Genomic DNA, 15,375 nt, shown 5'->3' with positions numbered 1-15,375 from the left:
GTAACATTACTATAAATGTACCCCTCGCCCAACACTATTTAAATGCCTGATAAAGATTTTACCGCAAGTGCTAAACACCCCCCAGGACCCACCTAACCAAACAAAGGGTGTGGAATTAAAGGATCAAAACATCTGCGATACAAAAACGTATAGTTGAGATGGTAAACTAGGTGAAGCCAGGCTCTAATCCTCTTAGAGGTCAGTCTTTTGTCTGAGCCGGCACACTTAAGAGCTTTTAGTGCTGCAGAGGACATTATACACAAAGAGAACAGACAGTGAAAGTGTCCAACCCATCTTATCATGGTGTGCTAACAACAAAAAAAAAAAATGTACAAGAACATGCAGTAAATAAGATCACTGAACAGGACACGGAGAAGGTAGGGGCACAGCGAATCCCTACAAAATATGACCATTTTATATACACATAAAGCCAAGAACAATCCAAAACTGAGAGAATCTCATGAAAACAGGTCACATTTCAGCCTCCCCAAAAATTGCATAGAGAAAATGTCGCAAACTTTGTGACCATTACCATGTTTAACTTCATATGGGTATTTACGAGGTGTCACTTTATGCATTTTTACTGATCGAATAGCCAAGTGTTATGGTGCATGCACACAAAAAGCAGATTTAATTATTTGCGTGAGTAGATTACATACAAAGTCAATGCAAAGATGCAAATAGACAATTTGCGCCGCGCAATGCGAATAGACGCAAACAAAAAATTTCAACTTGAGCGGAAAATATGCATGATGCATTGTCGCACAAGCCAATCAGCGGAGAGCTTATTGACAAAACTTCTTATTCTTACAGATACCGGACAAAAAAGAAGCTGGAGATAGCTTGAAGAAAAGTAAGCGAAGAAGTTAGACTACCTGCAAAGTTATGAAAATATGCGTCTGTTACTTGATTCTAGGTACGAGTTTTACATTACTTTGAACTGGTTAGCACTGGCATTAGCCAAAGTTAGCACAACCTAGCATTCCCATTGTTGTTGATATGCACGAAGACACTCGTCATCGCCCGATGCTGCATACAAGAATACATGCAAGAAAAGAAGCATGGGAGTCGGGCGCTCCAACAAAGGGTGTTAAAACACTGCCGTCTCTACTAACGTCAGTCTCTAGTGCGCCTCTTGGGATCAGGGGAGTGAGGTTTACAGCTCTTATTGCCCTACGATAGTTACACTCACCCCCCCCCCAAACCTCACTCCCGTCCGGGTCACGGCACCACTGCAGCCCCTCCAGTACGAACCGCCCGCTTTAAGTGGGACTCGAACCCGGGTCCACCGGCATGGGAGTCAGGCTCTCTAACAAGGGGGCTAAAGACTGCAGTCTCCAATGTCAGTCGCTAGAGCGCCTCTTGAGTTCAGGGGAGTGAGGTTTACAGGCACAGCTCTACGGCCGTTACACTCACCCCCCTAAACCTCACTCCCATCCGGGTCACGGCACCAATTTAACCCCTCCTGTTTGAACCGCCCGCTCTAAGTGGGACTCGAACCCAGGTCTGCCGGCATGGGAGGCATTAGATTCTCTTTCATGTGTTAATGCTTATTTTATTTCAGGTAACTAAAATGATTATGGTTTTAGTTTTAATTTTAGATAACGATAATATCCGTGGGTCACAGATGTTTATCGCAGATAATCACACAACTCCCCACTGACCAGATGACATCTAAATTCCCAAAGCATGACTGTCTGATTCAGCAGCAGGTTGGTGAAGTTACGATGCTTACAGTCAGTGACAGGGAAAGAATGTCTCTGATTTCCGACAAATGTGCCCTGGACAATGTGGATTGGATCAGTTCCTGATGTTTCCACTTCCACAGATTCTCGAGGGAACGCTGTGTGTGCTGAACACCAACTCTGACAACACCCGTTTACAGCTACTTTACATCACAGATGTGTAATTGCTGGCACAGCCTTTCTGAGTCGACCGGCAAAGACATTATAATTCATTTACATATGAACATCACTAAGATAACGAGGATATAAAACAGGAAGTAGATTGAACTTTATTAGTCGTCATGCATCTGAGCTAGAGCAGAGTTCCCACACTTTTTGACAAATGAATTCTCATGACTTGATTACTGGTAAAGTGATGATTTTAAAATCATTTATCATCAACCCAAATCAACCCAACCTTATTGTCTACAAATGCACTTTGAGTCTCAATGCTTTGTAAGGAATCAAGCTCCCTGAGGATGAAGACAGTGTTGTTTTCCTTGTTAGCTAACAACTCTCTATAGAAACATAACACATTCTGTAGAAAATTTCCATTAGTTTTCCATGCCTGGAAACCAATGGTTTTTAATTAGTTTTTCTTTAACTTTCCAAGTGATCAATACAGGGAACTAGAATTTCAGCTCACTTACAATAATAAAAGGAAATCAGAATTGTAACATTTTGATAATACAAGACTTGTGAAAAATAGTTTCAGACAGAAGAGCAGTTCCTTGAAAAATATGACTAATATCTCAAAATTAAGCAGAAAAAAATAGTGCCTGTATTTGGTGTACTAGGAAATGGTTATTGTGTTTACATAAAATAGCATGTCTGTGATCATAAAACATGTAGTCATTCAACATCTCAACAGATCTGATCTGATTCTGGCATCTCTAAGGCACCTGTTTTGATCTAAAAAGATATTTCCAAGAGCAAACACTATCACTACTGAAAGTATTTTTCCGGCTGGGCGTGACTAAAGTAGCTCAGGTGATGCAACACCCTCTGTGACCTCATAATGCCGGTTAGCGTGACTGCCTCTATCTTTGTCCACTCCCACTCAGTGTTTTCACTGGGACACACCTGAACCTGGTCCAAACACCCACTAGAACAATCCTAAATTGGATTACTGCACAGTAACCACAGCGCTTCAGTTTACGCTTCAATTTTCCCAGCATGCTCTGACTCATGGTCAAGCTTTTCATTCAGTGATTTAGTGGTCAAAGCTCCATTCTGGGAAAAGATACACTCAAGTCTGGGCTCTACCATCATTGTACACTACTTAGTGCCAGATATCAACGCCTGCATCAGTCATCCACTAGTTCTGACATCAAGACTTTCTGCCCATGACATTGACTTTCCACGATATGGAAAACACGGACGGAATAGAGGAATCCAGTCGTAAAAATGGAATTTACTGTATTGTCACAGAATTTGGCAAATTTTGGATGAATAGATCAAAAGTAGGGCTGTGCACTTAATCAAATTACGATATGGACTAGTGTCTGTGAATATTATACTGCTAATAGACTACTTAAAGTCTGAATATTCTGCTTGAATGAATGCGGTGAATGGAACAAATACACAGAAACTCAAAGGACTTCATGACAACCTGTCAAAATAAAAGTTCATTTCAACTTGAAGAAATTGTGACAGAAATATATTACTATTGTACAGCAGAATGTACCTCTCAAAGTAATGTAATAGTAATAAAAATAATAATAATAATAATAATTATTATTATTATAAATTATTAAAACTTAAAAATAACACATTTTAAAACAAACAATTTCTGTAAAAATAAAACATTCCATAGCATTAATAACATTTATAACATTTCATAGCATTAATATTTCTATTATTGTAAATAATAATAACAACAACAAAAATTAAGTTGTTTAACTTTTTTTTTGACATGCTTTTGGATTATTGAAATTTAACTAAACCATTAAAGTGGAATCCAGGGAGAGAAAAAAAAAAAAATCAAATGGAAAACACGGAATTTGGGAAAAATAAAACTTGAGGGGGACTAATGTATTTCATAGGACCATAAAATGTTTGTTTGTTTGTTTGTTTTTTGGTTAAACTTTATAAATTGTTGTTAAATTGTTCAAGTTTCATAATTTCAATTAATTAGACATGCTTTTTGATTACTAACATTTAATTTATCCATTAAATCAAAGTCCAGAGAAGAAAAAAATATATATATAATCCGGAAAAAAAGAATGGAAGTCATACAGTAGTCTAGCTGATGAAATCTGTTTTATTTTTCACAAAATTCTATGTTTTTCATTTTATGGTGTAATAATCATCAAAAAGCATGTCTAATCAATTAAATTCATAAAACATTAATTTAATAATTACTTTTTAACGATAATAGTGCCTTATGAAATTATTATTTTTTTCCAGAAATTCTGTTCAATCTACTCTAATTTTTCTAAATTCTGTGTTTTATGTTCTGTGTTATAATACATACATTTAAAGGTTTACTTTTTGAATTAAAACATGGATGGAAAATTGTGTGATGTAATATTCCTTAAAAACATTTCAATACATTTTATTATTAATACTTCTACTTTGAGAAGTAAATTCTACTGTATAATAGTAATATACTTGTCATAATTTTAAAGCAAACCTTTATTTTGGTGGGTTGTACTGAGGTCCTTTGAGTCATGGCAACTCAGAGAGGACACGTCCGTTTGACCTTTCAGAAAAATGCCATCACCAATCATTAAATTAATTTCAGCTCAACTCCTCATATGTAACAGAGTTATAGTACATGGAAAAACACTTTGGGAAAACAACACACGGGCAGTGGGATTTGATTACGCACTTTTTTGTTATCAACATGCATTTGCAAGTATAAACAATGAAGTATTCTAACTAATAATTGGAGCAGACACATGCACTCAGGCTTAATTTTAACAGGAACTCACACGTATAGAGGTGAAGCTGATGCTCACATACACTTCTGAGCAACACAACTGACAAACATGGTGTGAAACGCTTATAGGGACAAAAATAAGTTAACTGCCTATTCAGTGATGCTCGAGAATAAACCGCAGCAGACAAACTGACACACTATAAATGCATGTGAAATATCAGACAAATACAATTACTACATTGTATTACAACATTTAAAGTCAAAGTCACTGAGGTGGACATCAATTATTCTGCATTTTCTTCATGCACTGAATCTCAAGTCTACAGGATTCTTGAAAAAAATGACTGCTGTATTTTTGCAATCAGCTTCACTGGTGCAACATTTGAAAAAAGTGTTTTTTTGTTGTTGTTTTTCACGGTTACGGAGAAAAACCTCAGTGAACACACCTGCTGTAATCTACAACCCTGCTTTACTAAATATTACATCCGTTCCAAAGCCTGCCTTGCTGTATACTGCCTACATAGGCAACCTTAACTGAAACTGAACAGCATATACACCAAGTAACTGATTTGAAACGCTCTACGCAGGCAGCAAAACATAAGTGCTCTTCAAAACTATAAAAACAGTTTAATATTAAGCTCACTACTAAGCTAACAATGCAAAAGTCTAATAAGCCTAAAGTATACAGGATGCACAAATTGAGTGCTGCAGGGATGATGTATATTTGTAGGCCAAAAGCTTTTATGGGTCTTGAAAAAGGCGTTCACTAATAAGGGTCTAAATGGGATTACAGAGGTTGTTGGGGACGTTAAACACCATCACACTGAACAGGTAAACTCATCTACTCACTAGACGCTTTCACAGCCTCGTTGTGTTTATAATCGTGCTCTAGAAAAATATCTAACTCAGGGAAAATGTTTTTAAACAGACTGAAAGTTGGCGGAAGCTTAATGATGGTGATGTTGAAGTCATACGACCATGATGTAGTGCCTTTTGACTTCCAATGATTGTATCTTAGCTTTAAAATTCATAAAAGTTGTGTTCACTTACCATGATGAACAAAATGTGTAAGAATCAAACTTGTGTTCATCACTGAGTTTATTTTCTGCAGTAATGCAAAAGCCAATGGAAAAATCCTATTGGGTTTTTATCAAGCGAACCAGGTAGGGATGCAAGATATATCGGTATCGGCCAATATGTCTATATTTAACGTTAAAGTTATAATTTGTCAACTCAAACTCTATCCTGGATTTATTTTTCACCAAGCATGTCAAAATGCATATCGAGAAACCCTTCAGAACTTATAAAAAACCCACTCAATGTTAAAAAACACAATGAGTCCATTAAAACTGAGCATCTAAACACACTGACTCAAACTCATTGACCGGACACGACAGCGACCCTGAGGAAAGGCTACTACAATACTGCAAGATGCCGTCTGGCACACCAAATATAGCAATATAAAGAGATGAAACAGACCATAAATAAATCAATGGCCATCTCTTCTTTGGATCTTTTGGATCTAACGTATCTACAATTAAACATTTCTTACCTATGAAATGTATTTAAACTGAAATGCATGACAAATATGTGTTCAACATAATTGCAACTTGTGTTTACACATTAACTCGAATCCTCCTGCCATCTACCTTTAAAATGAATCATGAAGACTGGCCACCCTGGATCACATGATCATAAATGATAAAATTACTTCTTTGTAGTGACCATCGTTTGGATCCCATAATGCATTGCAATGAGTAAAGTAAAAAATATCAATAAGATGTTGATAAATGTTGATTCATATGATACCAAAATGTAGCAACAAAAATGTTCACTCCAACTACAAATGGACTATTGTACCCAATGTGTGTGTGCGCTATGTATTTTCACACTTATTAGACTACTTAATTGTTAACTTAGTTACATGACAAAAACACTAAATCAATGTGGGTCAAAGTCTATTGTTGAAGCACTACACTAAAAAAATGGTGTAGGATTTACTTTGTAATTATTTACTAGCAATTTCTGAGTAAAAATTCTTTCAAAGAAATGGCACACAAGTTGAATGAATTAAATGTGAAATTTTGAAGTTCAGAAAAACCGAAAGAGTATTTTCTTGTAAAACGTACTCCAATAGTCAAACTTTGAGAAGCAATTTAGTGTATTTGTATGACACTTATTTGAATGAGTTGCAACCTTTGTAGAGCGCTCCAAAATTAGTCACTTATGAAGGTTACCTTTTTATAGGGCGTTCCAAAAATAGTCACTTATGAGGTTACCCTTTCAGTTAACATTCTGCCTGAGAAGTCAACTGTCTATTTAGATAGTAGACACCACGGCAACTGACTAGGGTTTGGAACGGAGCCAATGAGTTGAACTTTTCAGAATCAATCCCACTGTTTTATAGAGGAACGAAGCCTCTGGATCAGTCTAGTTTAGTATGCAGTCTAGTCGATATTCATTCTAGAATCATGTGATTCGATTACACTTGCTTCTGCAGCTCTGTAACACTTTAAACAGACATAATGATAGACAAAGATAGAGAGAAAGACCTTTACACAGAGCCAAACTCGCTACCAAATCCTCAGCACTCTTCAAACACCACCCTTCCATTCAAGTCCTCATGACTCGAGGGTTTTTATTTGGTCTACCTACGTTATTGGTTTTCTGGAATCCTTATTTTGTTACCCCTAACGGTGCTATAAAGCAATAAGCCACTTGAGGCTGTGCATTACAGTGAATTTATTACTTGGAAGAGGTCTAAATCCTATACCCTAAAGTCCTTAAAGGGATAGTTCACCCAAAAACAGTCTCGAGTGGCTTATTTTGATTCCAACATCAATGTAATAAAAGACAACATTGTTGAAATAGAGTTAAAAAAAACTATTCTTACATAAAGTAATAAGCTCATTTACTGTTGGCAAGCAACATGACAACTTGGTGGCAGATTCGAATGTGGTTCATTCAATCAGAATTTAGAGTCATCTGTTTATAATATACAACAGACATCTCTGCTCATCACAAACATCTGGAAGTGTTTGATGGGGGTACGGGAATAGAAAAGGCTACTGGAGATTTTTTAAAGGGGACGTACAGTATTATGCCCCTTTTCACAAGATGCAAGTCTCTGGTGTCAGAATGTGTGTGTGAAGTTTCAGCTCAAAATACCCCACAGATCATTTATTATAGCTTGTCAAATTTGCCTCTATTTGGGTGTGAGCAAAAACACATGCCGTTTTTGTGTGTGTCCCTTTAAATGCAAATGAGCTGCTGCTCCAGAAGAGGGCGGAGCTTTAACAGCTCAACAACAACAAAGCTGGAGAATCTCACGCAGCCAAAATGAGGATTGTCAGTAACGGTGTTCAGCCTTACATTGATCAAACCGGAGTCGACACTGATGGAGAGACTCAGGAAGAAGTTACAACTTTTAGACGTTTCTGAATGGTTAGTGGATAAATTTATGTAGTTGCTGTGGAGTTGATTCAACTCATCCACTAGCATGTGTCCGTCATGTTAATCTTTTGTGCAAATCCAGCATTGAATTGACCCTCGTTTGTGAAGCAGTCCGGCGTAAAATGATGTAAATTTTGGGGTTAGTGACGTCACCAACCCGGGAAGAAGCTTGTTGCAATCCCTACCAGCCTTTTGTTGTAGTCAATTTCTGTAAAAGTAAATATCTCCCTTTGCATTGAACTGTGAGCGTCGTAACTTTGCAGATGTTGTTTATGATCAAACAGCAACATTACACACTAACTAAAGTTAAAAATGTGAATTCATAATCAAGGACCCCTTTAATCTAGATAACATTTGCATTGTCACACTAGTAAGAACTTGAGAACTACTTCAAAACAACCTGTTTTCGCTGCACAAATTGTATTGCTGGTTTACAGACGTCTCTCTTATCAAACTCTACGTGCTCATCTACACAATAAGAACAAAGCCAGTTCAATCACTGAATCTTATATGAATTCATATCTGCCCAAACAAGCTGTTCAATGGAGACTGAAACACTTCAATGACCTTTTAGACATATTGGGTGGAGCAGAGAAGCAAGTCTTAGCCGGTCACAGGGCGTTTGGCATTTGTTGGGGAGTAGCCTAATTTCAAGTCTGTCACGGATAAGGGGATGACTTCGGGACAATTCCACACGCCTTGTTTCGGTCAAGCGGAATAGGCAACGGTGCATGGAGACTGTAATGAAACTCAGTGTGGGGTTTTATAAAGGATGCTTTGGTTTGGTAATCACAAGTGAACTTCAGTCTGTATGCAATATCCATTCCACATAAACACGCAATAAGAAATTCCTGAGCGAAGACGTCATTTTACGACCAATGATGAATCAAGATTGAAGTGACATTCACTAAACGTCCAGTGCAGAAACATGCAGACTGCTTACAGAGAATCATATTGTTCTTAAAAGGAGAAGTGTGAACTTTTTGCACCAAGAAGGCACTGCAAATGTTTGGTTGGGCATATGCCGTGTCTCCACCAAAGCGTTTTTTCCAGCGGCTAGCATACTTTTCCAATTGTTTTCAATGGGAGCGCTGCATTTTTTAAACGCCAGGAGCATAACAAGGCATTGAGGGTCTATTTCACATTGAAGCTGTCTGCGTTTTTTTACCAGTTGCCAAGAGTTGAAGAATGCTTAACTTTGGGTAAAACGCAGCACTCATCACTGTCACTTTGTACCCAGCCGTCCAATCACGGTAGAGGAGGGGCGGGACAAATACAACCGACCAACCGCCACATTCTGCTTGTACAACGTAAACAGATGACAACAACAAGCATAATAACAGAACAAAATCATTTAAAACAAGAGCCAGAGCAAATACTTTACATTGTATCGACATTTTTATATAGAAACAGTACAGAAACAATCTATCTGTGAAATGAGATACTAGTAACATTTCCGCAGATATTCAATCTGTATCATAGCAAACCATTTTCAGCTGGCTAAAAACACTTTGGTGGACACATGGCCTGGTGGGATCTGATTGTCTAACCAATAACAGATAAGCGGAGTGTTTGATAACAGTAATTTTTACAATTCTGTTTAGTGCCACTAGTAGCACAGAAATTACACACTTATTATAATTAAGCAAATGATGATAATAACACCATAAAATTTTGAGATCGACCAATCAGGGATTGAATCTGACAATTTCCCGCATGATCGGCGACGGGCCGGTCAGTCTCGCATCTTTCCGATTCTGAGCCAAGCCGCGTTTGTTACCAGCGGCACAGGCCATAACGTCAGTCGTGCATTTGCACTCTCTTCTCTCTGGCAGTGAAGTGACACACACAGCCGTCTCCTCTCTCTCTCACTCGTCTCATTCGCTCCGGTTAAATATTAAATAGTGCTTGTATTGCATAATTTTTGTACAATTTTAGTTATTCCCACAGGTTTCGCATTCTCAGTCTCAAACACCTTATATTACAACAAGTACCAAAATGAGTGGCTTACTGCGCTTAAACGGTCAAATACACACAAAATGATGTCAAAATGCCTGTCTTGGCAATTATAGAAATAGAATGCATGTTGTGTAACAGTATATTGGGTTCGTGCATAAACTCTTAAAGTGACAGCAGCCTAATAAACCTGCTGCTGTTGGTCATGTTAATCAAAGAACAAAAGACAAAGAAAATCACTTTCTACTCTTGACTGAATACGTTTTATAACTTTAATTGTAAGCATTTAAATTTTTTTACAACGAAGACTGTCCAGTGTTATTTTACATTTGATTATTTTAATTTCTGTAGATTTCTTACCTGAATAAAAACTTTCAAAAAAAAGTTTCAAAACTCTTTATTCTATTGCATTTATCTGTGCTGTTGTCTGCGATTTGTTTATTTGTTCTTATTTTATTACCGACTTTTTTTTTTTTTTTTTTTTTAGGAAAATACAACTTTGCACTGAAGAAAAGTAGATTTTTGTTTGTATATGCTGTCAATTATAGTTCTTAGAAAGAAAATCAGAATCTGCAAAAATGGGTATCGCAATCGGTGCATCTCTAATAAAAATATATTTAGCCATTTAAGATTCTAAAACAATATGAAATATTAGACACTGGAAATGGACGTTCAAGTTGAACTGCAAAGCAAATGACATTGCGAGATACAGTCTTCCACACACTGTTCTTTTGTATCCTGCACATTTTGGTAATAGTAGTAAATTAACTGTGTGTTTATGCATACTGTGCATATTATGCACACCATATACAACTAGTAAGAGCAGTATGGTAGTATGCAATACCAAAAAAAACTCCGCCTTCCAAAAATATGTCAACCAACCAGATTGCTCCAAGACAGTGTGACCAGCAAAAAAAAAAGTGTTTTTTTTGCTCTTTACACTCTAGTACTGTCAAAGAGACAGATGTGACACCTATTTCACTGATATGTGACAGGCTGACATTTTACACATGATATATAGCAACAGACTTTGGCAATTTGGTGCAGTGTTTAAATTCATCTTATTCACAGTAATCAAACAATACTATACTGTATATATTGGACAGCCACTCTGTTTTCTAGATATCAGCCATTGAAATTCTGCCTCACAAGTGTAACAAAACAAGTACAAAAAGGGGGAGGGGCTCTCAAGAATTCAGCCAATCTCCTCCTCCACTCGAATTTCTCAAATAAATGCCCCATTTATGCCCCGTCACACTTCTGGGGTCTGAAGGCCAGTGACTGTGTCTATATATATTTGATATATTTCTGTGTGTGTTAGCTTAAGGGGCTCCGGTGGGTTAATAATTGATTATTTTTCCCAATCAAACTTTGACCTTCCTTTCTCAAACTCTCTAAAAATCTGAAATCCTGTCTGTCACACACAAATCAGTCAAGCCTGTCTTTGCCCTAAAAGACGCACACCCAAAAACGTCATTCAACCCCTGAGCATTCCTCAATATTCCTCACAATAATTCATGAGCAGAAAACACTAGAACACACACTATCAATCTGATTTTACATAGAAAAAAGAGTGAACCAAAAATGAAAACACGTATCTTATGTTCATTTTTTTCTTTTTAGCTTATCTATCCTCTCCAGAACAGCCAGATAAACTCCAGAAACACCATTTCAGCAGCTATTTTAGGCTCCTGTGCTGTGATATCTACAGCTACTGCCATTTTAAATCCGGATGTCTGGCTGTAACTAGGAGTCTAAATGTCGCTTTGAGAAAGAACAGAGCGGGGGGAAAAGCAGCAGTAGCGACTGAAACTCGCTCTAGTAAAACAGGTTCAGCCGTTACAATGTATCACTCACGCACACAAGCACGCGCACGACTGGAACATTGTAACACCGTAACATTCGAAACCCGCGAAACATTGTAACATTCGAAGCGCGCCGCTATTCTACAGCAGTCTAGTGATAATAAGACACATTATGCGTGACTAAAACGTGTTATACGCACAAATATCTGGTCCCGTGCTCAAAATACAGGCCCCTGCGGCGGCCCCCGAGCTTTCCCGAAGCCTTCAGAACCTCTTACCTTCCTCTGCTGTTTCTCCCAGGCCGGGTCCAGCAATAGGTCCCGGTCCCAGTCGTTCTCCTGCTCCATGTATGTCTGCTGCTGCCCGCCGGATGAAAAATGTGTTTGATTATTGGCAGCGTGATAATCTACCATGTCAAACAACCTGAGGACACCTTACTGACTCTTCCTAGCCAAAAACGAGAAGAAATCAGACTGCAGTAGTCGCTCTCGAAGCCTTTGTTGCTCGGTATGAAGTATCCGCTGCGTGGACTGACAGTATCCCCGCCGAAAGTGCGTTCCTCCACCCTTCTGACAAAAATGGAGTAGGACAGACGCGCCGCTCCCACTGAGGAGGAGATAGTAGGCCCGGGAAACTCATGAATATTTAAAAGACGGTTTACTTATTCAGAAGATATCCGATCTTAGCTCTACCCACGAACTGGTGGGCTTCTGCGATTGGACAATATCGTAGGGGGTAGTATTTTTTTTTTAGAAAATGTGAATTTGTGCATGTTATATTAAACTATTCACAGTCGAATATTCAACCTGAACTCTAATAAGGTTTTCTGAAATGATTTTGAAAAAAAGCCCTTGTGAACTGCACTGTGTATTTTTATTTTTGTAAAAAAAAAAAAAAAAAAAAAAAAAAAATATATATATATATATATATATATTTTTTTTTTTACAGAGAGAGAGATAATTATATATTATATTTTAATATTTTAAATATTTATATTTCAATTTTATTGATATATTATTTATTTATATATTATATATAATTATATTTCAATATTTTAAATATTAATCATATTTTAATTTTATATATATATAATGTGTGTGGATATGCATATATGTATAATATTTTGGATATTAATTATATATATATATATATATATATATATATATATATATATATATATATATATATATATATATATATATTTTTTTTTTTTTTTACAGAGAGAGATAATTATATATTATATTTTAATATTTTAAATATTATTTATATTTTAATTTTATTGATATATATTATTTATATATATATATATAATTATATTTCAATATTTTAAATATTAATCATATTTTAATTATTTTATATATATATATATATATATATATATATATATATATATATATATATATATATATATATATATATATATATATGTGTGTGGATATGCATATATGTATAATATTTTGGATATTATATTATATTTATAATTTTATAAGTATATATAATTTATTCACATATATAATATGTGAATAAATTATATATACTTATAAAATTAAAATATAATTAATATCCAAAATATATATATATATGTATATATATATATATATGTTTGTGTGTAAAATATGAAAAATAAATATATACATTTATTATATAAAATATATTTACATAATGTAAGTAATATTTAAATTTACATTAAAATACTTAAATTATTTATATAATATACATAGTATTTTAATGTATATATTTATTTATTTATGAATAAATTATTTATTTTTTATAAAATTAAAATATATTTAATATCCAAAATATTATATATATTCACACATCAAATTACTTAAATTATATTATTTAAATTTCATAAATTTATATATTTATATATATATATATATATATATATATATATATATATATATATATATATATATATATATTAATTATATTAAAATTCTTAAATTACATATATTATATGTATATTATATATAATTTATTTAAGTATTTTAATGTAAATTTAAATATTACTTACATTATGTAAATATATTTTATATGTGTATATAATTATATTTAATGTTAAATATATTTAAATATATTTAAATTTAATCTAAAGTAAAGGGCTTAGAAAATGTAAAATTAAAGACACTTATTCTTGACTCGTACATCAGTGTAGCCGGTATCTTCTAACTTTACACACTCACACAAACAGAAAGAGTGAATCTATTATTCATACACTTTCCACGAAACACTCACCAGCCGGTTGCGTTGTTTTTCTAACCTTCATTTAAATTCCAGTGTATACAGTTCTTATAACACTTTGTTTGAGGAAAAAAAAACACATAAACGTGTGATGACTTGAATTTATTGTGGTTGAACTGGTCTGGTTCTCTGCCAGCTATAAGCTGCTTAAACCTAACATTAAAATTTCATGGTGTCTGTCAAAAGGGACATGAAGTGGGTCAACATCAGACAGATGAGCGCAGCGACAGTACGCTGTTGTTTACATTGTTTATAATACCCAAATCCCGAGTATTAGACTTCATCAAACTCATAACAGACCCCCAATGATTTATATTGATCTTTATTTATAGGTAATCTCTTCTATTATCTGTAATATCCAAACACAAACCAGACGCTTATTTGAATCGTTTAATGTTTTGCAATTCAAAGCAGCAGCAGCAGCAGCATGTTAAAATCATAGCTGGGACATTTTACAGACCCAAAGCTTATGTAAGATTCCTGAACTGATCCGATCCACACATATTTCATTATCTGGCATATTTCCCAGGCATGTATGCTCTCAAAAGTTACCACTGTAATAAATATTAACAGAACATGTCTCCAGAGAAAGAGAAACAACACATTCATTCAAAGATCACAATTATTCATATGAGCTAAACATTTGGTTTAATTTAAAGTCACCATGAAATCAAAACTGACAATTCTTATTTTTTATGGAATATTGCAGTATTTATTGTAAATGATTTATCTGCACAAAGCATTATTTTTTTATTCATGTGCCTCATAATCTTTAACGAAAATAACTTCCCCTCTCTCTTGCAGCGACATCTCTTCTCTTCTCTGATGATGTTTACTGGCGTGAGGGTGGGGCAACCTGTCAATCAAATGAGATCCACCAATAGCAAACCACAACCATCCAATCAATTCCCCACAGACAAAATCACGCCCCGTCCTACATTCGTTCTTGTTCGAGAAGCCTTTTCACTTGGATATACGTCACAAAAGACGATTTCATACCGACATTCATACCGAAGGTCTGATCAATATCTCTTAGTGCTGTCAAATGATTAATCGCAATTAATCGCATCCAAAATAAACGTTTGTGTTTACATAATATATGCGTGTGTGCTGTGTATATTAATTATGTATATATAAATACACACGCATATATTATGTAAACACAAACTTTTATTTTGGATCTCGATTAATCATTTGACAGCACTATTTATTATTTGTATAATTATTATTTATAAATGTAATAAATTGTCTTAAATTATTTATTATTAAGCTTTAAAATATTATTAAATGTAATCAATTATTAAATAAT

General features: G+C 35.0%; 1 protein-coding gene across 1 annotated transcript in view; it reads right to left on the bottom strand.

Annotated features, from left to right (window-relative positions):
• Positions 1-12,440, bottom strand: part of actn4 (actinin, alpha 4) — a 51,228-nt gene extending 38,788 nt beyond the window's left edge. The window contains 1 exon segment of the mRNA XM_048160552.1: positions 12,101-12,440. Coding sequence (XP_048016509.1) covers positions 12,101-12,235 — 135 coding nt within the window. The 5' untranslated portion in view covers positions 12,236-12,440.
• Positions 12,441-15,375: the final 2,935 nt, after the last annotated feature.

This window comes from Megalobrama amblycephala, linkage group LG16, assembly GCF_018812025.1.
Source record: "Megalobrama amblycephala isolate DHTTF-2021 linkage group LG16, ASM1881202v1, whole genome shotgun sequence".
Taxonomy (NCBI): domain Eukaryota; kingdom Metazoa; phylum Chordata; class Actinopteri; order Cypriniformes; family Xenocyprididae; genus Megalobrama; species Megalobrama amblycephala.
The sequence above is the reverse complement of the archived record's forward strand: the minus strand, read 5'-3'. Positions and strand labels throughout refer to the sequence as shown.